Raw genomic sequence first — 20,944 nt, 5'->3', positions numbered from 1 at the left:
ACAACCCTATAATTGCTAGTGTTTTGCAGCCTCACTTCTTGATTAAATGTTTAAAATTATAAGTAATACAATTATTCACTGAATTAAACACCTTGACTTATAGAGTTCAAGTTTTAAAATAGGTAAAATGTCTTATTAAGACTATTAGGTCCAGCAGCAAATAATTTAATCTGCCAGAATAGCTCTTTCTCTTCTAGTTTATATTTCCATAATCCACCCCTTAAATCTGGTCCCACAGTGTCTAACCATAAAAAAACAAAAAAAAAACAAAAAACTTAAATGTCCTTCATTCTGATGAACATGCTTCCAAAGGGCATTTTTCTGATTTTGTTTATTGACAGCATATTTGTGCTCATATATCCTCACTTTAAAAAAAAAACTCTCAGTTTTCCCTGCTTAAAATTTAAAACAAATCTGACATGTGGCAATGTATGTAACCCACTTTGAATTACATTTGACATATACATCAGATTTAACATATCCATAGCTCTTAACCTTGATACCAGTACTTTGTAATAAAAGGAGACACTGGGGACATCTGCCACACCTATAAGTCCCCTTCCTAGTTACACTAAGTTGCGAACAAGTATTACTTGTATCTCTCATATGTTCAGTATAGTTTTTAAGAAACCAATCCCTCCTAAAAACTAAACAAGGATTGTTTCGAATTCCTTCTTACTGTTTGAGAAATTATCTCACTATCCCCATTATAAGTACTAGGCTATAGTTATAGTCACTTGTTTTTTTATTATTGTTATTTGGGACTACATCGGGGGTATTCATTCTCCTAAAAGGGGAAAATACAGCCCATTCACTTTCTTTGTTCTAACATCTATAAAAATGTTACCAGGAAAGTCCTCTGGATAACCTCTTCTTCTAAGCATACACCAAAACTTGTCAATTTTTTTGAAATAAAAGAGGATCCAATATTGTATGGCATAACTTAACTAATTGCCCTTTTCCATAGCTTTCTTTTGATGCCTGGGGTGACATGTCAAAATGTAGTAATGTATTTGAATAGGTTGTCTTTCTATAAATGTTCAAACAAATCTCTTATTAACAACATATTTAATGATATGAACATCCATATAGTTCAGGGTAATGGGTGAATAGTCCATAGTGAATCTTAAAAGATTGTTAGTGCTATTGATGTACTCAAAACATTTCATTAATTTTTCTTTGGTGTCATTCCAAAAAATGGGTTCCTATCAGTTCGTCGAAACTTCAGCAATTCGAACACCATATGTTTGAACTGTGAAGTTCGAAAACTGATTATTGCGAAGCCGCGGAACACCAAATTTTTTCCCAGGGAAAGATTTTGATGGGCCGTTTCTTTGGCTTCGCTATTTTCAGCACTGTGGTGGAAAGTTACAGGTCGGGTTCAGGTAAGTGTGCGATTGTGCGGACGTTAGGGTTAGGACGTGGGTTAGGTGAGTTAGGGTTAGGCCGCGGGTGAGGTGTGTGTGCAGTAGTGACAGACCTCAGGTTTAGGGCGGGATAGGTGAGTTAGAGTTAGGGCATGGGTCAGGTGAGTGTGCGATAGTGACGGACCTTAGGGTTAGGGTTTGGGTTAAGGTAAGTGGATAGATAGTAGTGTATGTACAGTTTAGTGTAGGGTTAGATGTAGGATTTTAAGTGTATGTGTGTGGATTGCTTTTTTTTTTGGTGTGCTTGTGTTGTGTGTGTGTTTCTTGGAACAGAGATTTTTTTCCCTGGGAAAAAAATCACTGTTCTAAGCCTTCGATGGTTTTGCACTTCGAGGTTAGAAGTTTGAACATATGGTGTTCGAACTTCTGTCGTTTAATCGAAGTGATATAGACCCCCAAAAAATGGCTAGATCATTAAGGTAGCGACCATATAGGGTCCCTGTCCCTTTTGTCTCAAATTAAATATATAACAGTGTTCCCAGTAAGCCATTACTATATTAGTAAACACTGGGACACAACTAGAACCCATAGCTACAACAGTCTTTTGTTTATATACCATCCCATCAAAGTATGTGAAGTTGTTTTTCAAAATAAGTTCAATAAAAACTCTGAGTACTTCAATGACCTTCATATCTATGAACTTATTTTCTATGAGATAATTCAAAAACCATTCAACTCCCAAATCATGTGGAATCACAGAAAAGAGATCTTTAACATCGATTGTTGCCAAAATCAAGTCATCCACAGGTCTACTTCAGAAGACTGACAAACCAAAAGACTGAATCCCAAAATACTGAAGGATGGAATTTGCCCCCTTCTGCACTGTTATGTGATCTTGGAGTTAGTATATATAATTTGGGGGGAAGCAGCCCCCTACGTGAGGGGTGCAGGGGGGCTTGGTCCCTGCATTAAAAATGTTTTCAGTATTTTGAGATTCAGTCTGGTTTGTCAGTCTTCTGAAGTAGAACTGTCATCCACGTATAGTTCCTGCCTAACCTTCCTAAGAAAATTCCACAAATCTTTATAAGTATGTAATTCATTTTCCAATACCTCCTTCAAAATAATATCGATAAAATTCACCATGCCCAAGGTTTTTGACCCCTTAACATCAGCAGTTGGTCTTAATGATGGATCCGTAAGATTTTTATGGATTTTTAGGATCCCAAATATACCTGCTAGTTTAGGGTGCTCCACATTGACCAGATTGTATTCTGTTGATGTCTTCTGTTCTTGCATTAGCAGATCATACAAAATCCAATCAATTTTACTGTAAACTATATTTAACTGGTTCCTAGATAACTCTTCATATTGCTCTGTTAGTAATAATGTCTCCATTTTCATGTTATAATCTAAAGTATTCATAATCATAAGCCCTGCCCCCTTGTCCAGTTTAATTAACCTAATCTTTTTATTTTTCGATACATTTGTCAACAACTTCAATTCATTATCTGTTAAATTAAACTGCAATGATCTTTTATTATTTTTCAATACATTATGGATATCATACTCTCATACTTTCTCAAAAAGAGAAATGTAAGGGGGGGTTATAGGTACTACTCCTTAAATTTTTGTTTAAGAAAAGAACATCCGAGTTCAGCTTTCTATCCAAGATAGACCTAGTAATATCTGCCTTTTTAGTTGGTACAAATAACCCCTTTTCAAATAAATTAGCATGTTCCAGTGACAAGTTGGGGTGTCACTTCAACGACAGTTATCTCGAGCCAAGGTGAAATCTATAGGTTATGGTGTTTAATTCAGTGAACAGTTGCATTATTTATAATTTTAAACATTTAATCAAGAAGTATTGTTGCATAACACTAGCAATTGTAGGCTGGTTTTGCATTTTTCTATATATTACAGTTATTTTATATTTGATTTGGAATAATATGGTACTGTTACTTTAAATGTTTCAAAGGCCTAATGAAGTTCAGCACTTCTTGTCTTAATTTTATTTAAGGAAGTGATATTTTATTCAGTTTTTTTTTATCTCTGATAGAGTCATGTAATAATTTATTGGGACGAAAACACTTAGATTTTTTTCATTAAATAATTGTTCGATCTTAGTTGGAGTACTGTTATTATTTACTGAATTCCGGACGTCTGTATAATACTGTATCACTAGTGTGAATGCTGATACTGCAAGTGGTGTGCAGACCTGGTTACGAGGCACTTTCCTCGAGTTGTGGTTCATGTTTGCTTGTATGATTGTTTTCCCTGCAGGCCTCTACATGAATGTGGTGAAACAGCCACCAAGCACTAATCCCTGTATTCAGAGCAGGTAAGCCAGTGTTTGCTGCTCCCTTTTATGCTCCACTACCCATCTGTTTTGGTTATTGAATAGCTAATTGAAGTTTGGCCATTTATGTTATAGTCTGGGATTTACCTCTTTGTGTCCCAGAGATGGACACAGACTTTTAACTTTAGTTAAATATCCTCACCTGAAACTGTACCATATAGCCAGCCCTACAGGGTGGATCATGAACATAAGCTATCATTTTCATATCCTTAGCAAATTAAGTATTTGAACCCTGAAATCAGATTGGATGATTGCTGTGCTTATAAAGCAGGTTTCCAGCAACATCATACAAATAATTATTTGCAAAAAGTATTGAAAACATTGAATAGGTCGTGTTTACTGTGACAAAAACAGTGGTATGAAATTAGGAGTCAATTCTGAATTTCACTAAAAAGTATTTCATGATAACTCAAGGATGTTCTTCATGTTTCACTGTTGCAGTCATTACATTTGGGTTATCTGCCTGCAGGTAGCCCTCAGCCGGCCTGAATAACAGAGTCTTGGATTCCTGCGTCGGGTGCTGTCTCATCTTCCATGACATCAGGTCATCAGGGGTATAAAACATGCAGCCAACACCATTACATCAGCCTTTCTTGCCGCACTGTGCCCGAAGCAGAAGCAGTTCACAAGTGCCGGTCAGCCGACTCCTGAAATTTTCATTTTCGAGTTTCAGAACCGAAGTCTTTGAAAAAAGATAAGTACCCCGTTGGGGATCCTTTTTTTTTGCTCTTAACCAATGTCAGTAAAAGTTAACAATTGTCTACCTGTGGAAAGCAAATACCTCATAAAGATTTTCATTCATACTGCATTCCTTGCTTAGGCCCAGACCACGACGTCCCTCGCTGTCGGTTTTCTGCCTTATTCAACCCCCGGACTATTCATCGTCAGTCTATTTTCGCAGCAAATTATTTTGGTACTCGGTTTAACTTTCCAGAAATGGCTTTGGTAAGCCATCCGACTATCGATATTCTGAAAAAAATGTAAGGATAAAGCCAGAGACAGACTGCATAGGTCCAAAACTGCCGACGACGCTTCCGTTAAGCTAGTCGCCAGTTCGCCGGTACTCAGTGAGGCACTTTTGCAGCCTCTGATACCCGCTATTTCTGATTCGCAGGCCTCTACTGACACCCATTCAGAGTCTGGTATGCCGCGAGATGCTTCTTCAACAATGGAACCTGCGGATGTCTCTACCTTGGATGGGTCCATTGCCGCTGTACAGGCACCGGCTTCTGAGGGTGTATTCATGCCTACAGATTTGCATTTTAAACCGACGCCATCTTCTTCATCCAGGCCTAAAACTTGACCCATGCCTAGAAAACCGATGTCCAAACCGCATGGTCAGGCCCATATACCTAAAAAACAAATGCTTAGAATGGCTGAAGACCTTATTACTTTAATTAGGGAAAGCCAGCCTTCCCCCTCTAAGAGACCTAGAACTGAATTTCCTTCTGATTCTTCTGGTCAGGATTCTGAAATCTCTGTTTCTTCTGATTACCAGGATTTGCCCTTGTCTACCTATGAGGATTCTTATGCAGAGGATTCCATTCTCTCTGCTTCCCCACCAGCAGATTTTTCTTTTGGTTAAACCTTGCACACTCTTAGGGAGCATTTCCGCTGGGAAAGTCAGGATTACTCTGACTCCAAAAAGAGGCTTAGAGAATTCTTACTCCTCCCTCAACACAGGCCTTTAGCTATACCTCCTGTTCTGGACATTGTAGATGATGCCTTCTTGGAATCTAGCCTTTCCCCAGACACTTTACCTCCAGCTCGCAGAAAACCTGACAGGCATTACAGAGTACCTGACTCTCACAAGTTCTTCTTCAATAATCCTACTGCAGATACAGAGACCATTTCCCAAGGACCAAAGGGCATTAAGGCTACAGCTGCCAAAAATCCTACCCCCTCTGATAGAGATTCTAGGGCCTTGGACAGATGGGGTAAGAAGGTATACACTTCTGCGACTTTAGCAATTAGGGCCTTAAATTGCCAATTTCATATGTTAAAGTATCAGCAGCATATTATGGGATTACTTAAACAGAAAATGATGTTGATTCCTGACTGTGCTGAACATAAAGAATTACAGGAATGTTAAGTTGTCAATCTCGCCTTCATTCTTGCTGGATGGGTTCGGAGCCGATCCTCGGCTCCGACTCGGCACTTGCTTAGCTTGAGAACTCCTTTTACCAGCTCGAGGCAACCCTATATCCCATGATGCAAGGCGAGACTTCCTCAGATCTCGCTTGCGCTTTTAAGAGGTCTCTTTTTTGCCAGCTCAGGTGAGTTTGAATTTTCAAACAGTTTAGTCAGGGTTTTTTCTCTCCCTTTCTCTTTTCATAGTCAAATAGTGTGTGGTGTTTCTACAGCCCACCCTATTTCCCCTTTGTTTAAAACTTTCTAGTTAATTTTAATTTTTCAGTTAGGCCTAGGCCTCTTTATTAATCCCTACCTGTGTGTGTGTTTTTTTTTTGGGATTAATAGTGTGACTGTTTAGAGTGTGTGAGTAGTGTTTTTACTTGGACTATGTCTAAGGAAGGAAAGGTCTCAGGCTTCAAGACGTGTGACTTGTGCTGTCAGAAAATGTCTCTGACAGATGGTCACACTTCTTGTGTTTACTGCCTGGGACCTTTACACCTGCAGGACTCCTGTGCCATATGTCATTCTTTTAGCCAGAGAGTCCTGCAGGAGAGGAGGAACAAATTGATCCTCCATGGCTTATTAAAGCCAGAAGGTTCACCCACTAAGACTGGGTCGAGTAAACCTTCAAAGCCACCTAAGGTTCAGGCTACAGTTGTTAAGCCTTCTCCGGTGGCTCCGAGTCGAGATCGGCTCCGGCTGGAGCCGATCGTTCTACCTCTGATGTGATAGTGTCGGTTCCTACCGGCTCTGACACTCAATCTACAGTTGCCTTGTCGGCTCCGGCTGGAGCCGACGTGTTATCCAGTATCGAAGCCGAGAAGCCTTCGGCTCCATCTGGAACCCAGAGGACGTCGGCTCCGATGGCTTCGTCCAAGAAGAGATCTCGGTCCCATTCTTTGGAATCGATACACTCGGCTCCGAGGTCTCCTCTTTTGTCGGAACGGAGTCATCGGAGCCGATCTTCGAGATCTTCCAGGCTGTCTGACCACGATTTAGAGAGGGTGGTAAGCAGGCTGTTGAAGTCACAGGCACTAGCCTAAATGCTCCATAGCCCGTCTCAACAGACTTCGGCTATTGCTCTTCCCCTTGAACTTCCTCCTCCGACTCCCCAGAGTTCGGCGCCGGAGCTTCTCTGTGCAGCGACCGTGTCGGCACCGAACCGATACATCCCCTTGACTCGCCGATCTCCTCCGTGAGACCTTCCTTGGAGGGATCCGGTCGTCGGGTTTCTGGTCGGCTCGAGGGGCTAGTGGCATCGGACCCTTGTCCGACCCCGCTCTCCCTCTCGGGGCTTCGGCTTTGGTAAGCTCGGCACCGACATCGGCCTCGGAGCCTTCTCTCTCAGTGGAGCCGGGATTTCCTATTTCTTCGGAACGGGAATATTCTGGCCTCCCTGGGAGGGGAGCCTTTGAGGTGATGAGGAGTGTCCTGGCACCTGAGCCAGGTCAACGGTCCATCCCTTTAGCTCCTCCCTCTTCGGTGCCTGTTGATGTCTCTTGCCAGCCTCTTGCTCCCAGGCCCAGGGATCCATCGCCCCAGGTTTCCCCATTGGGAATAACTTCCTCTTCCGAGGTTTCTCCTGATCCGCAGGGGAACCCCTCGGAAGAGGACGTGTAAGAGGAAACACACAGACTCCTGAGTCTACAACATCTGATACCGACTTAGATGAGTCGGAGGGTTCCCCTCTGAGGATGTCTCCTTTTAGACATCCTTGAACTCCTCAAACAGAGGGGAACTGGCCTCCATTGACCCCTCCGAGGATGAGTCGGTATACCTGGAGGCTTTGGATCCCGACCCTCCACCTCCTGGGTGTCTCCGCCTTTCGACCCATTTATGCAGGTAGTGGCTCGGAAGGCGTGGGCAGCTCCAGATTCTGTGGAACTGGTCCCCAGGAGGCCATCCAAATTTATTACGGCCCCTTCAGATAAGCAGTTTCTCTCTAACTCTGTGGATGCTATGGTGGTGGCGGCCACCAAGAAGGAACTTGCGGATCCTTCAGTGCCTGTCCATCCTCCTAACAAAGATTCTAGGACCATGGACAGGTATGGCAAGCGGATGTTTTCTTCAGCGACCTTTGCTATGCGTTTGCTGAACTACCTTTGTCATTTCACCAGACTTCAAAGAGATATTCTCAAGGAACTAGGTGAAGTGGTTCAGGATCCTTCAGCTGCTGGGGCTCAAGACAAGATTGCCTCACAGCTAGCAATCCTAAATTCTTTAACCAACTCCTCCATGCGGCTCATATCCTATGCAGCCGATGGAGCGCAGGCACAGGAGTGGCTCTTAGACGTCAAGCCTGGATGCGGCTTTGTAATTTCGCGGACCCCTTTAAGGCGTCCTTCACCAATACCCCCTTTGATGGTTCGGCTTTGTTCGGACCTCAGGTGAAGGAAACCTTGACCAGGTGTGAGCAAGACGGCAAAACTCTTTCTGCCGTTGGAGTCCATTTTCCACCCCTTCTAGACCCTATCCCAAGGGTCAGAAAGGAGGAAAGATGTGGTTCCGTAAAGCCCAAGGATCAGCGCCGGACACGCGTGGTCAGTTTACCCCCAGAGGCAGAGGGGGTAACAATAATAGACGCCGCCCTGGAGGCAGGGGGGGTCCTCAGAATCAGGGCAACAGGGAGTCTCTTCCTGAGAAGCCCTTTCAGCATCCCTGAGGTGTTGCCCGACTGTCCACCCTTGGAGGCAGTCGGGGGAAGGATATCGCTGTACCCAGTAGCCTGGTGTTCCCTTTCACAAGATATGTGGGTACAGTCGATCATATCCGAGGGTTACAAAATCCCCTTCCCGTACCTCACCAATCCCTTCCAGACATCTCACCCGGTCAAAGGGATTTGGCAAAACAGGAGGTTTCAAAGCTCCTAGAAAAAGAGCCGTCCAGACTGTTCCAGCAGACCAAGTAGGATCCGCGTCTACTGAGATTCTTTTGGTCCCCAAAAGGACAGGAGATTGGAGACCTATTTTAGACCTGAGCAATCTAAACAGATTTGTCAAGAAGGCAAGATTCCGGATGGTCACGCTTCAGTCCATTCTGCCCTTTCTGGGCAAGGACAACTGGATGTGCTCGATAGACCTTCAGGACACGTACTATCACATAAAGATACACAGGTGCTCCAGGAGGTTTCTCCGCTTTCGGCTAGGGACCAGTCATTATCAATTCAGAGCCCTGCCCTTTGGCCTCACTTCAGCCCCCAGAGTGTTTACCAAATGCATGGCAGTGGTCACAGCTCATCTGAGACGTCAAGGATTCCAGGTGTTTCCTTATTTAGACGACTGGCTCCTCTCCGCCACCACAAAGCATCAGCTTCTTCAGAGCAGAGACTACACTCTGCAGCTTTGCAAAAGTTTGGGGATATCGGTGAATTTCGAAAAATCTTCTCTGCTGCCTTGCCAGTCTATCACCTTTATAGGCGCAGAATTAAACACCGTCAATTTGTTAGCCAGACTAACAGATCAGAGAATTCTGGACATCCAAAAATACGTTCGGATTTTATTGCAGAGCAGCAAAGTCAAAGCCAGATTGGTTCTGAAAGTTCTAGGTCTTATGGCTGCGGCCATTGTACTTTTACCATTAGCTCGCTTCCACATGCGTCTTCTGCAGTGGATGTTATTCACTCAGTGGTCGTTCCAGAACCTTCCTATGAGGCACGAAATCTTAGTTACACAATCGTGCAGGACTCATCTAACCTGGTGGATGTCTTCCCCTCTACTTCATCAGGGCCGACCATTTGTTCCCCCTCCTCCAGTTGCCACAGTCACTACGGATGCCTCTCTGATCGGGTGTGGGGGGCATTATCAGGGTAGGATGGTCCACGGGACTTGGCAACCCATCGAATACCATCTGCACATAAATGTCCTGGAGATGAGAGCGGTGCTTTTAACGTTGCAAGCCCTCAACGACTTTCTTCCCACGGGGACTATTGCAGTTCAAACGGACAACATGTCTGTGGTCTGGTACATCAACAAGCAGGGCGGGACCAGGTCCTATCCTTTGTGTCGAGAAGCTTTCAGACTTTGGCAATGGGCAGTCTCCTCTCATCGGTTTCTGATAGCAACGCATATCCCCGGCAGGTCCAACCTCTTAGCGGACAGACTGAGCAGAGCCATTCTCATGCCTCACGAGTGGTCTCTCAATCAATCAATAGTGGACAAGATATTTCTGAAGTGGGGCACCCCTTGTTGCAATCTTTTTGCTACACCCCAAAACAACAAATGCCCGGACTTCTTCACCCTCTTTCCCCTACCAGGCCAACCCCTAAGAGACTCTGTAACCCAGGATTGGCGGGACTTCTGTTTCCTCCTTTCCCCTTAATTCCACAAGTCATTCAGAAAGCTACCGTCTTGAGGGCCAAGTTGATTCTCATTGCCCCTTACTGGCCTCGACAAATTTGGTTTCCGACTCTGCATCGTCACCTCCTGGTGCAGCCCTGGCATCTGGACCCAGTTCCGGATCTTTTGATCCACCAATCGGGTCAACAGCGCCGGGCCATTCGTTCTCTCAACCTCACTGCTTGGTTGCTCCTCTTCCTTCCCTAGCCAGGCTTCCTATGATCTCTGATCCTGTCAGAGATATCTTAATAGCTTCTTTGAAGTCGTCCACCAGAACGGTTTATGCTAGCAAGTGGCGCTTTGGGCAAACTCCAGGCACATTGATCCCTTTACTGCACCTGTGTATTCTGTTTTAGATTTTCTAGCTGAAGTTTTTCAGTCAGGATCTTCTTCATCAACAGTCAAAGTTCAACTGGCGGCTATTTCCAAATATCATGTTAGATCATAACATTATGTCACATAGACTATGCAAAGCTTTTCTAAGAGGAGTTTTTCCTCCTGAAGCCTCCAATAAAACATCCTCCTCCACAATGGGATCTGAATTTAATGTTAGCATCCTTGATTTTACCACCCTTCGAACCGTCTGCTTCATGCTCCTTGAAGTTATTGACCTGGAAAACTAAATTCTTACTGGTTGTCACTTCAGCAAGAAGGGTATCCGAGATTCAAGCTCTCTGCATCCGTTCCCCTTACTTGGTTTTTCACAAGGACAGGGTATCCTTGAGAACAAATCCATCATTTCTCCCCAAAGTTGTTTCTCAAACTAATATTAATCAATCCATCGATCTACCAGTTTTTTCCCAAATTATTCTGACAGAGCTGAACAAATGCTTCATTTTTTGGATGTCCATCGTCAGCTCAGGTATTATTTGCATAGAACTAAACAATTCAGGAAATCAGACCAATTATTTGTCTCCTATGCAGAAAACAGGAAAGGTCTCCCAGTATCTAAAGTGACCTTATCCAGATGGTTATCTTCCACCATTTCTTACGTGTATCGCTCAGAGGCAAGCAACTACCCTCTAAACAACCAGGAGCCTATCCACTTCTACAGCTTTTCAGGATAGGCTACCCATTGATACCATTTGTGCAGCAGCTACTTGGGCCACTCCTCATACCTTTGTCTCTCATTACAAATTAGATTTGGCCTCCAGGGACAGAGCCAGTTTTGGTTCCACAGTACTCAAGAGTCTGTTCCATTGAGCCACCCGGGATACAGGTGCTAGGGACGTGGTCCCATTCAGCAGAATGGATTGACAACTTAACATTTAGAAGTTATGTACCTACCATAACGTTCCATGTTAGTTGTCTTCCCCCTGGCCTGGACAGATCTTGAAGGGTTCCTCTTTCTCAGGTTTTTTCTCTCCTGAGTCTTCAGTAGAAGAGTCTATCTTAAGAACTCTTTACCTGGTTGTACTAGGTTTGTCTTTGCTCTTCCTTTGGGAGTAGTTTTATTTAGCAGGGTATTATAGCTACCAAACGAGATCTGAGGTAGTCTCGCCTTGCATCATGGGATATAGGGTTGCCTCGAGCTGGTAAAAGGAGTTCTCAAGCTAAGCAAGTGCCGAGTCGGAGCCGAGGATCGGCTCCGAACCCATCCAGCAAGAAAGAAGGCGAGAGAAGACAACTAACATGGAACGTTATGGTAGGTACATAACTTCTAATTTAATGCATTCTGCTGAACAAGTTGGTAAACATACTTTGTAATGTGGTTTTGACTCTTTAGAAGCATCTTGCAGGGCTGCTGTCACTGGGTCTGTACTTAGAAGACATGCTTGGCTTAAAGAGCAAAACTTGGCAGATCATGTTAAAGCTAAATTACTGGATGCTCCCTTAAACCAAGACCACCTGTTTGGCAACAAAGCAGAAGTCGTCCTCAAAAAGATGGAGGAAAAAGCTAAATCCATGCAAACTGTTAAAGATTTTCTGCAAGTACAGCCTCCAAGATTTAGTAGGCATTGGCCTTCAAAGAATTGGTCCTTTCCAGTCTCTTCCAGGCCTTCTCAGTCCAAACCCAGGAACAGCAGACCACCTAGGTTACAGTCTCAGGCTACACACTGGCCTAGGCAGTGGGGTGCCCCCACTTCCAAAACAGGAAGTAGTAAGACAACCCCCTACAGAAAAATGTCACAATGATTTAACCTTAACCCTTCCAAGCCCTGCTCAACTGCCTGCTCCTTTAGGAGGAAAGCTCACCCTGCATGCAAAAAACTGGGAACTCATTACCCAGGACAAATGAGTTTTAAATATAGTTTCCCAGGGATACAGATTCCACTTCCACACCCTACCAACCCCAAACGGTTGGCCAGACCTACCCCCAAATCAGTGGGCAGAGGCTCAACAGCAGGTTCGCTCTCTTCTAAGTATCAGGGCTATTCAACCTGTCCCAGCAGAAGAAAGGGGACAAGGTTTTTACTCAAGACTTGTCCTGGTACCCAGAAAGACAGCTCATGGCGTCCTATCCTGGACTTCTCTATTCTAAACACCTTTTTAGTAATCCCAAAATTCAAAATGCTAACACTTCAACAGCTGCTTCCTATGGTAGGCAAAGATGCCTGGTTGGCAAACATAGACTTAAAGGAAGCTTACCTGCACATTCCAATAAGGGAATCTTGCAGGAAATGCCTACGCTTCAGGGCAAGCTCCATGCACTTCCCTTTGGCTTATCTACTGCGCCTGGGGTATTCACAAAGTGTCTAGCTCCAGCCATTGCATTTTGCAGGCAGAAAAATATTAAAATATACCCATACCTGGACGAAGGTCTGATTCAGGCAGAAAGCCAGGACATGCTGTTAAAACACCTGGCATTCATAAAGAAACCTCGCTGGGGTACTTCATAAACGAAAAGAAATCTCATCTGGTACCCTGCCAACAGATTGTATTCCTGGGAGCAATCTTGAACACAACTTCCCAGATGGCTTACCTCACGCCAAAGAAACAAGTTTATTTGACAACCTACTTCAAACTACTGGCCACAAAGACCCAGCTATCTGCAAGGAAAATTTTGCAAGCCCTGGGGTTCATGGCCTCTTGCATTCTACTAATTCCATATGCAAGACTGCATATGAGAAAACTACAATGGTATCTAAAAAGCCTATGGTGTCAACATTCTCAGGACCTGGAGTCAATGATTCCTATCATTCCTTGTATAAAGACAGAGTTCCTTTGGTGGGCAGAGGCCTGCCACCACAGCAAGGGGCTCCCTTTCAATCTACCCCCTGGCACCCAAACCCTAACAACAGACGCATCAGACTATGCATGGAGGGCTCACTTGGCAGGGCAGTGTATTCAGGGCAGATGGAACCAGAGTCAGATGCACCTGCATATCAACCAAAAAGAAATGTTAGCTGTACAGAATTCCCTGACAGCCTTCAAAGACCACATCCTTCCAGGACAATTATTGGTAAAGACAGACAACACCACAGTTATGTGGTACATAAACAAGCAGGGGGGAACCCACTCATACCCTCTCTACAGACTAGCCATGGCTCAGTGGAACACAGCCTTGAGCTACCAAGTGCACCTACAAGCTCATTTCCTGCCAGGCAAGGTAAATTCACTGGCAGACGACCTAAGCAGAAATCTCATGGACCCACACGAATGAAAACTGGAACCAAAAATATTCAGCCTCTTGAGGAACAAATGGGGGACTCCAGAGAGAGACCTGTTTGCCTCCCCCAGAACTACCAATTGGACAAATTCTGCTCAAGGACTCCCCACAATCAAGCTTGGAAAGTGGATGCCCTGTCCTTTACCTGGGAAAGCCTCTCAGTTTATGCCTTTCCCCCTCTGCCTCTCCCCTCGAAGTTTCTGCTAAAGATCAAACAGAACAAACCAAGGACAATACTTATTACACGAGACTGGGCCCCACCAGCACTGGTACCCCCTCTTGCGCAGCATGATACTGCTGGACTCATAGCACCTTCCTCAGACACCTTCCCTGCTGTCCCAGCAGGCAGGCCAGATTCTGCACCCTCAGCTTCAAACCCTGAACCTTGCAGCCTGGCTAATTCCTTGAGCTCTCCAATAGCATCCCTCAGTAAGCAGGTGCTAAATGTCATTCTGGAAGCAAGGAGACCTAGAGCTAGAACATCCTATGCTGAAAAGTGGAAAAGATACTGTTCCTGGAGCCATACCCAGGGTATGGGCACTACGGTGCCCAGCTTACCTCATATTCTTCAGTACTTAACAGAAATGCTCCACAAGGGCTTATCTTTCTCGTCAGTTAAAATTCATTCCTCAGCAGTTTCAGCACATTATAGTACTGAACCACTCCTCTTCTCTCACCCCCTGTTAAAGCATTTCCTCAGAGGGGATAAAAATTTAAGACCCCCCCCAGCTGAGCCCCTTCTACAGCCTGGGACCTTAACTTTGTATTGGAAAAGCTCACTCTCCCTCCATTTGAACCAGCTGCAACTGCAGAGTTGAAATTCCTTTCTTGGAAAACAGCTTTCCTTCTAGCCATCACTTCAGCAAGAAGAGTGTCTGAATTACAGGCTGTCATGGCAATGGAGCCCTTTATTATCTTCCATGCTGACAGGGTTTCCCTCAGGACCAACCCTTCCTTTATGCCCAAGGTGGTGTCTAGTGTGGCCCAAAATCAGTCCATTCATTTGCCTACCTTTTTTCCCGAATCCACAAAACAAAGGACAGCGAATTCTGCACTCTTTAGACGTGCACAGACAACTTAGATTTTATTTTGGACATGCCTCTCAGAAAATCTGAACAGCTGCGAGTTGGCTTTGCTGCAGGGGCAGAGGGGAAGGCCATTTCAAAGCAAACCATTTCTAAATGGATAGCCCATTGCATTCATTTCTGCTATAAGCACCATGGAAAACCTACCCCACGGGGGATAAGATCACATTCCACCAGTTTTGCATCTACCTCAACAGCCTTTCTCAGAGGGGTCTCTACCAGGGACATCCTAGAAGCTGCTACCTGGAGTTCTGTACATATCTTCACCAAGCATTACCTCATGCCTATTTTTTCTTAATCCAGAGCTGGATTTGCCACTGCAGTTTTGCAGGGCTTAATAGCTGGCCCTAATGCTCTCTAACTTCCTCATCCCTTCCTTAGCTTTGGGAATCAACCCAAATGTAATGACTGCAACAGTGAAACACGGAGAACATAATACAGTTGTGTACACTTACCATAAACGTAGATGTTTGAGTGTATTCACTGTTACAGTCCTGGTTACCCTCCCTCCATCCCCCTGAGTTCTCTTGGCTCTACCTTTGCTTCTTGTTTTAAGCTTTCTGGTGTATTTGCTTTTTGATGGAGGTGTAACATAACATATAATTGCTTCCCTTTGTGGGGGCACCTGACATCTAGGGCAAGAAAAACTGATGTAATGGCATCAGCTGCATGTTTTATACCCCTGACGACCTGACGTCATGGAAGAAGAGACAGCATCCGACATAGGAATCCAAGACTCTGGTATTCAGGCCAGCTGAGGGCTACCTGCAGGCAGATAACCCAAATGTAATGACTGCAACAGTGAATACACTCGAACATCTGCATTTATGGTAAGTGTACACAACTGTACTTTATGACTTGTCATTTGAAAAATGGTCTCCTTTTTTATCAAAACAGGCAACTTTTCCATGCTTTATAGTCACATACATATATCCCAGGGAAACAGACGATGTTGTCAAATTATTATTATTTTTCTTTTCCAGCATGAGAGCTCTCCTTTAGTGATTTATGATACTGTAGTTATTTAGCTTCATTTTTCACCTTTGTTGTCTTGAAGTTTGTTGTTTGCATATTACTTTTAAGATAGTCAATTTTAAACTACCAAAAGACATCCTAGATGATATCATTTTTGTATGTACATACTGCATGTGATAAAGAGTTACTTGTGTTTTATTTTTTCGCACTCCATGTCTCTTGAAGAACCCTACAGTATTCTTCAGACTTTTGTGGAATTAACTACATGATTTTGTGGAATTAACTATGCGTTAAATGCTTAACTCTATTTGTAGGATTTTGTCTTTTTTATTTCAAGTAGTTTTCATATCCCTTAGTGTATTATTATCATATGTTTTTTACAGAGCAACAAGCTTAAAGGCCAGCAAGAAAGCGTGGATTCAACTGACTCTGAAAGTATGTTTTCTAATACATTAAACAGTGTTAGCAAGGTGAGTAAATGCCTGCTTTTTAACCTTTATTGAATTATTACTTGTGACATAGGCAAATTAACATTTATATAAAAGTAATCAAACTGTATTAACAAGTTCATGTTTACAAACATTATACTTCACATATATTGCTATATATCATGTAACCCAAGCAATATTTAATAAATTATTCATTTCCTCTCCTTTTTTTAAACAAGAAACATCTTTATTAAATCATCACTTATAAGATAAGCAATGATACATTTATATAAATGAAAACAAACCACACCGACGCAATCGTAGTTGCAAGTATTTTACATCACAAACCATACTGACACACTGCCAGCTGCAAACTCTATACATCACTTACAATCTACCCAATCATTTTCAGTCAAATATTACAAATATTACATAGCTGACTTAAGTCCTGCCTTCTTTTAAACCTCATCCCTCTCCTGTATGTATTGTTCACGATTCCCTATTTTCCTATGTAGTTTGCTGCTACCCTTTTCTAAAGATCTCAGTTTTAGTTGTTTTATCTCTGTTACTAAGTAAATGCCTGCTTATAATTAACCGTAGTAGTGAATGGAGCATATTGTTGTGCATTGATGTCAATGTAATCAAATAGCTGAGCTAGTAAAAGGGGAAAAAGCAATTTGATTCCATGTGCCTGCACTGTTACTCTTATCAAATCAGTTAACAGGGCTAAAGCTAATGCCTTATCCCTTAAAATGTTTAGCAGGCCTGATGAAGAGTTCAGTTATCAGTCATGCTTTGTGGTAAGAAATTATGTATGTGCAACAAGTTTAACAATGGAACCCATAAGCTGTTTGAGATAATCTGTTTCAACAGTTTTTACATGTACTCTTATCCCAGTCATTGGCGTAAATTCAGTGGATGTCTTTCTCATTAGTATTGAGCACAGAGACTGGCAGCCACCAGTAACAGTTCCTTTGCATAACATCTTTAATGGAACAGTTACAAAGTTTCTCTGCTAATTTTCCTTGTAACCTAAAATTGTTATTTGGTTTTTTCACTAATGTCCGAAATTTCTAAAGGGGAGCTTAATCTAAAAGGTGGGAAGGAAGGAATAGAGATTACAGAACCCATCGAAAGTCCATCTCTTAAATAATTACTGTTGTAACAAGTTGTTTTACAGCTGTACTGTCTTCTATGAAGGTACACCTTGCAGCAAATCATTGCATTTAGTGACATTCATTTGCTCTGTAAAGGAGTTGATTGATTGTTAAGGTTAGGTTCCTTGAGAAAATCTTTGTCCAAATGAATATATAGTAGACTAAGACCCTACCCCTTAAATATTCAAGTTAGGCCAGATGGCACAATTGGAGAACTCCTGTCTGCAGTACTAGAAACTAGACTAATTTAGTTGTTCATTTTCTGACTGGTTAGCTGGGATTGGGGCAGTGATTAAATGGTTGGTGACCATTTCTGTCTTAAATTGAAGGGGGTGAGTATGGACTTGTGGTCTTCTGTCAGCATCCTGATGGAGACTATGGGGCTTGCAACATAGTTTTATTAATGAAACTACATAAGTGTAAGTTACAAATTAACCTAAGGAGATTCAGTATGTAAGTAGATATTGAAATACGTTTAGTGTGGTGCATTTAGTGGCATGTCAGTCTTGTCCAACTTTTTATGTGGGCAAGACTGAATGACAAATGTAGAGTATGTGAACATTTATATAGTGTTCATAAGCATGACAATACTAAAGCACTTTTCAGACAGTGTCAGTTGCTGTGGTGACAAAAACATTTTTTTTTGTATTAGAAAAATTGCCCTCACTGGTGTAACCCACCAGGCAGAGCCGGATCATTGTCCAGTGGGGCCCTAGGCAGGGTAATGGATCTGGCCCCCGTGCAGCAACGCCCCATCCCCCCTCTACATCAGCAGCATGTGTTCTTTAATTCACCTTCCTAACTGTATTAAGTTATACTCCTTGTATAATACAGCACCACTTGTTACTGTGTTTTAAACTTGTAGTTTTGAACATTTTTCTAGTAAGCAATGAAACAAAATGTATGAGGCAATAATGACAAAACTCGCCATTTCAGAACATTCAAACTTCTGTCATTACAATCCACCAATATCAGTAGATATACACAATCTCTGCAGAAGTAAAAGTCATCTGAATGATTCTGCGTTAAAGAAATCTGTAACTAATGAAGAAGTTGCTACTAGCAAACACATTTGTTTCTGTGTTTTATCTACAAATTTTGTGCCTGCTGCCCTTGAATAATAAATTGCCTATGTTACATTACAAAAATTGGTAAGCTGGTAATAATGCAATAGGAAATGGATAGCAAACCAACAGGTTCATTGAAAACAGACTTAGCATGAGCAGCAGTAAACTTCTCTACCCTTGAAGATCACAATTCCTTGAAAATGCACTGAAGCTCACAATTCCTTAAAAATGTACTGAAGCTTACATTTGCATGAATATCTACGGAAACTCACAGTCCTTGAAATTGTACTGAAATTCACAATCTTTGAAAATGTGCTAAAACTCACATTTCTTTGAAAATGTGCCGAAACTCACAATTACTTGAAAATGCACTGAAACTCATAGTCTGTTAGTTGTTATAGAGTATTCATGCTCTTATTTCCTGTAACTAAGGTACAGAGTTTGAGCCTGGTTAAATTAACTAACCTGTCAGCCCTAGCTAGGGCATTTCACACAGGCGCACACACACACACACACACACACACACACACACACACACACACACACACACACACACACACACAGACACATATACACACACACAAAATTTTACCTTACCAGTTATGCTTCCGATAACATTCTGTTGAAGAAGCAGGAATGGAATAGTCATGTGTTTAAATTCCATGCTTGCATGTGGAATAGAAGAAACAAGCAACAGTAGGTGTGTGCGGATGCATGGCGAAATGTAAACGTTGCATGCACTGGGCATTCTAAAAGATGAACACTCTTAAAGAAGACTTGTAATTTTTTTTAAATTGTAAATTAAAAAATAAATGTTGTGGCAGCCACCTGACCAGTGGGCCCCTCCCAGCCAATGGGGGCCTAGGAGACTGCCTAGGTCGCCTAGTGCTGGATCCGAATCTGCCACCAGGTCTTAATAATTTTATTTCAAAAAATACTCTATTACAGCTGTGGGCAACGAGGTTGTAATTATTTTATTTTATTCATTTAATTTAACTTATATAGATATACTATTTGGAAAAGAGTTGTGATACGGTCTAGTTTATGCAATTTATATAAATATTTATTTTTATTGTGAGTCGCATGATTGAGTGATTATCACATGATCTAAACAAGTTATTTGATGTTGTTTTGTAGAGATCAGTGTATTATGATGAAGTCTGATTCAAATACAAATGAAAGCAATAAATAAGTCGGGATACTGAAGCAACTGATATTTTACTCCTTAAAAATCATTCCAGTTATAACACATTCCTGGACATCAGACATATGGCTTGGACCAGAGTTTTGCTTCATTTCACACCTTCTGAAGTTGAGAAATAAAACTGCCTTAGGTTTAGCTCATCCATTAGTTGCCTCTCCTAACATCACGAGCACGCACATCATACACACACACACACACACACACACACACACACACACACACACACACACACACACAGCACTGTAATTGTAGTATCATTGTTAATACTAACTGCTCTTGATCACTAGGTTTAGAAGCATGGAAACTAAATTGTGAGCAATTGACATCTTGGCTACTGAAGATACTACAAATCATGAGATAGGAAATGGCATGGACCAGAGTTTTGCTTCATTTCTCACCTTCTGAAGTCGAGAGGTAAACTTGCCTTAGATTTAGCTGAATTAGTTACGTCTCCTGAGATCACAAGCACGCACACACACACACACACACACACACACACACACACTCTGAATGGGGGGATCACATGGCAGGCAAATGCATTCAGGACCACTGGAGCCCAGGCCAAATTGTCCTGCACATCAATCAAAAAGAGATGCTAACTGTACAGAATGCTCTGACAGCCTTCAAATACCTAATCCTTCCAGGACAGCTGCTGATAAGAACAGACAACACCACAGTTATATGGTACATAAACAAGCAGGGGGGAACCCATTCTTACCCACTCTGCAGGTTAGCCATGGCCCTGTGAAACTCAGCCTTGAGCAACCAAGTGCATCTACAAGCTCAGTTCTTGCCAGGCAAACAAAATTCACTGGCAGACGGCTTAAGCAGAAATCTCATAGACCCACACAAATGGAAATTGGAGCCCAACACCTTCAACCTTCTAATACAGAGGTGGGGACACTGGAGGGTGGACCTGTTTGCCTCCCCCAAGAACCACAAGTTGAGCAAATTCTGCACCAGAAACCCTCACAGCAGGGCCTGGAAGGTGGATGCCCTATTCTTCCAATGGGAAAACCTCTCAATTTATGCCTTTCCCCCTCTGCCCCTCCTCTCAAAAGTACTACTCAAGATCAAACAGGACAGACCAAGGGCAATTCTTATTGCCCCAGACTAGCCACGCCAGCACTGGTACCCACTCTTACGCAGTCTGACAACAGTGCCACCCTGACACCTTCACCAGAATCCTAACATGCTGTTTCAGCAGGAGGGACAGATTTTGCATCCA

The 20,944-nt window shown here is 42.8% G+C and overlaps 1 protein-coding gene across 1 annotated transcript in view; it reads left to right on the top strand.

The window, feature by feature from the left end:
• Nucleotides 1-20,944, top strand: part of TBC1D1 (TBC1 domain family member 1) — a 2,608,647-nt gene that overhangs the window by 1,229,806 nt on the left and 1,357,897 nt on the right. Inside the window, exon 9 of the mRNA XM_044062143.1 lies at nt 16,244-16,330. Coding sequence (XP_043918078.1) covers nt 16,244-16,330 — 87 coding nt within the window. The remainder of the gene's footprint in view (nt 1-16,243; nt 16,331-20,944) is intronic.

The sequence above is a fragment of the Protopterus annectens genome, chromosome 2.part1 (genome assembly GCF_019279795.1).
Source record: "Protopterus annectens isolate FY-2018-M chromosome 2.part1, PAN1.0, whole genome shotgun sequence".
NCBI classification, from domain to species: domain Eukaryota; kingdom Metazoa; phylum Chordata; order Ceratodontiformes; family Protopteridae; genus Protopterus; species Protopterus annectens.
The sequence above is the reverse complement of the archived record's forward strand: the minus strand, read 5'-3'. Positions and strand labels throughout refer to the sequence as shown.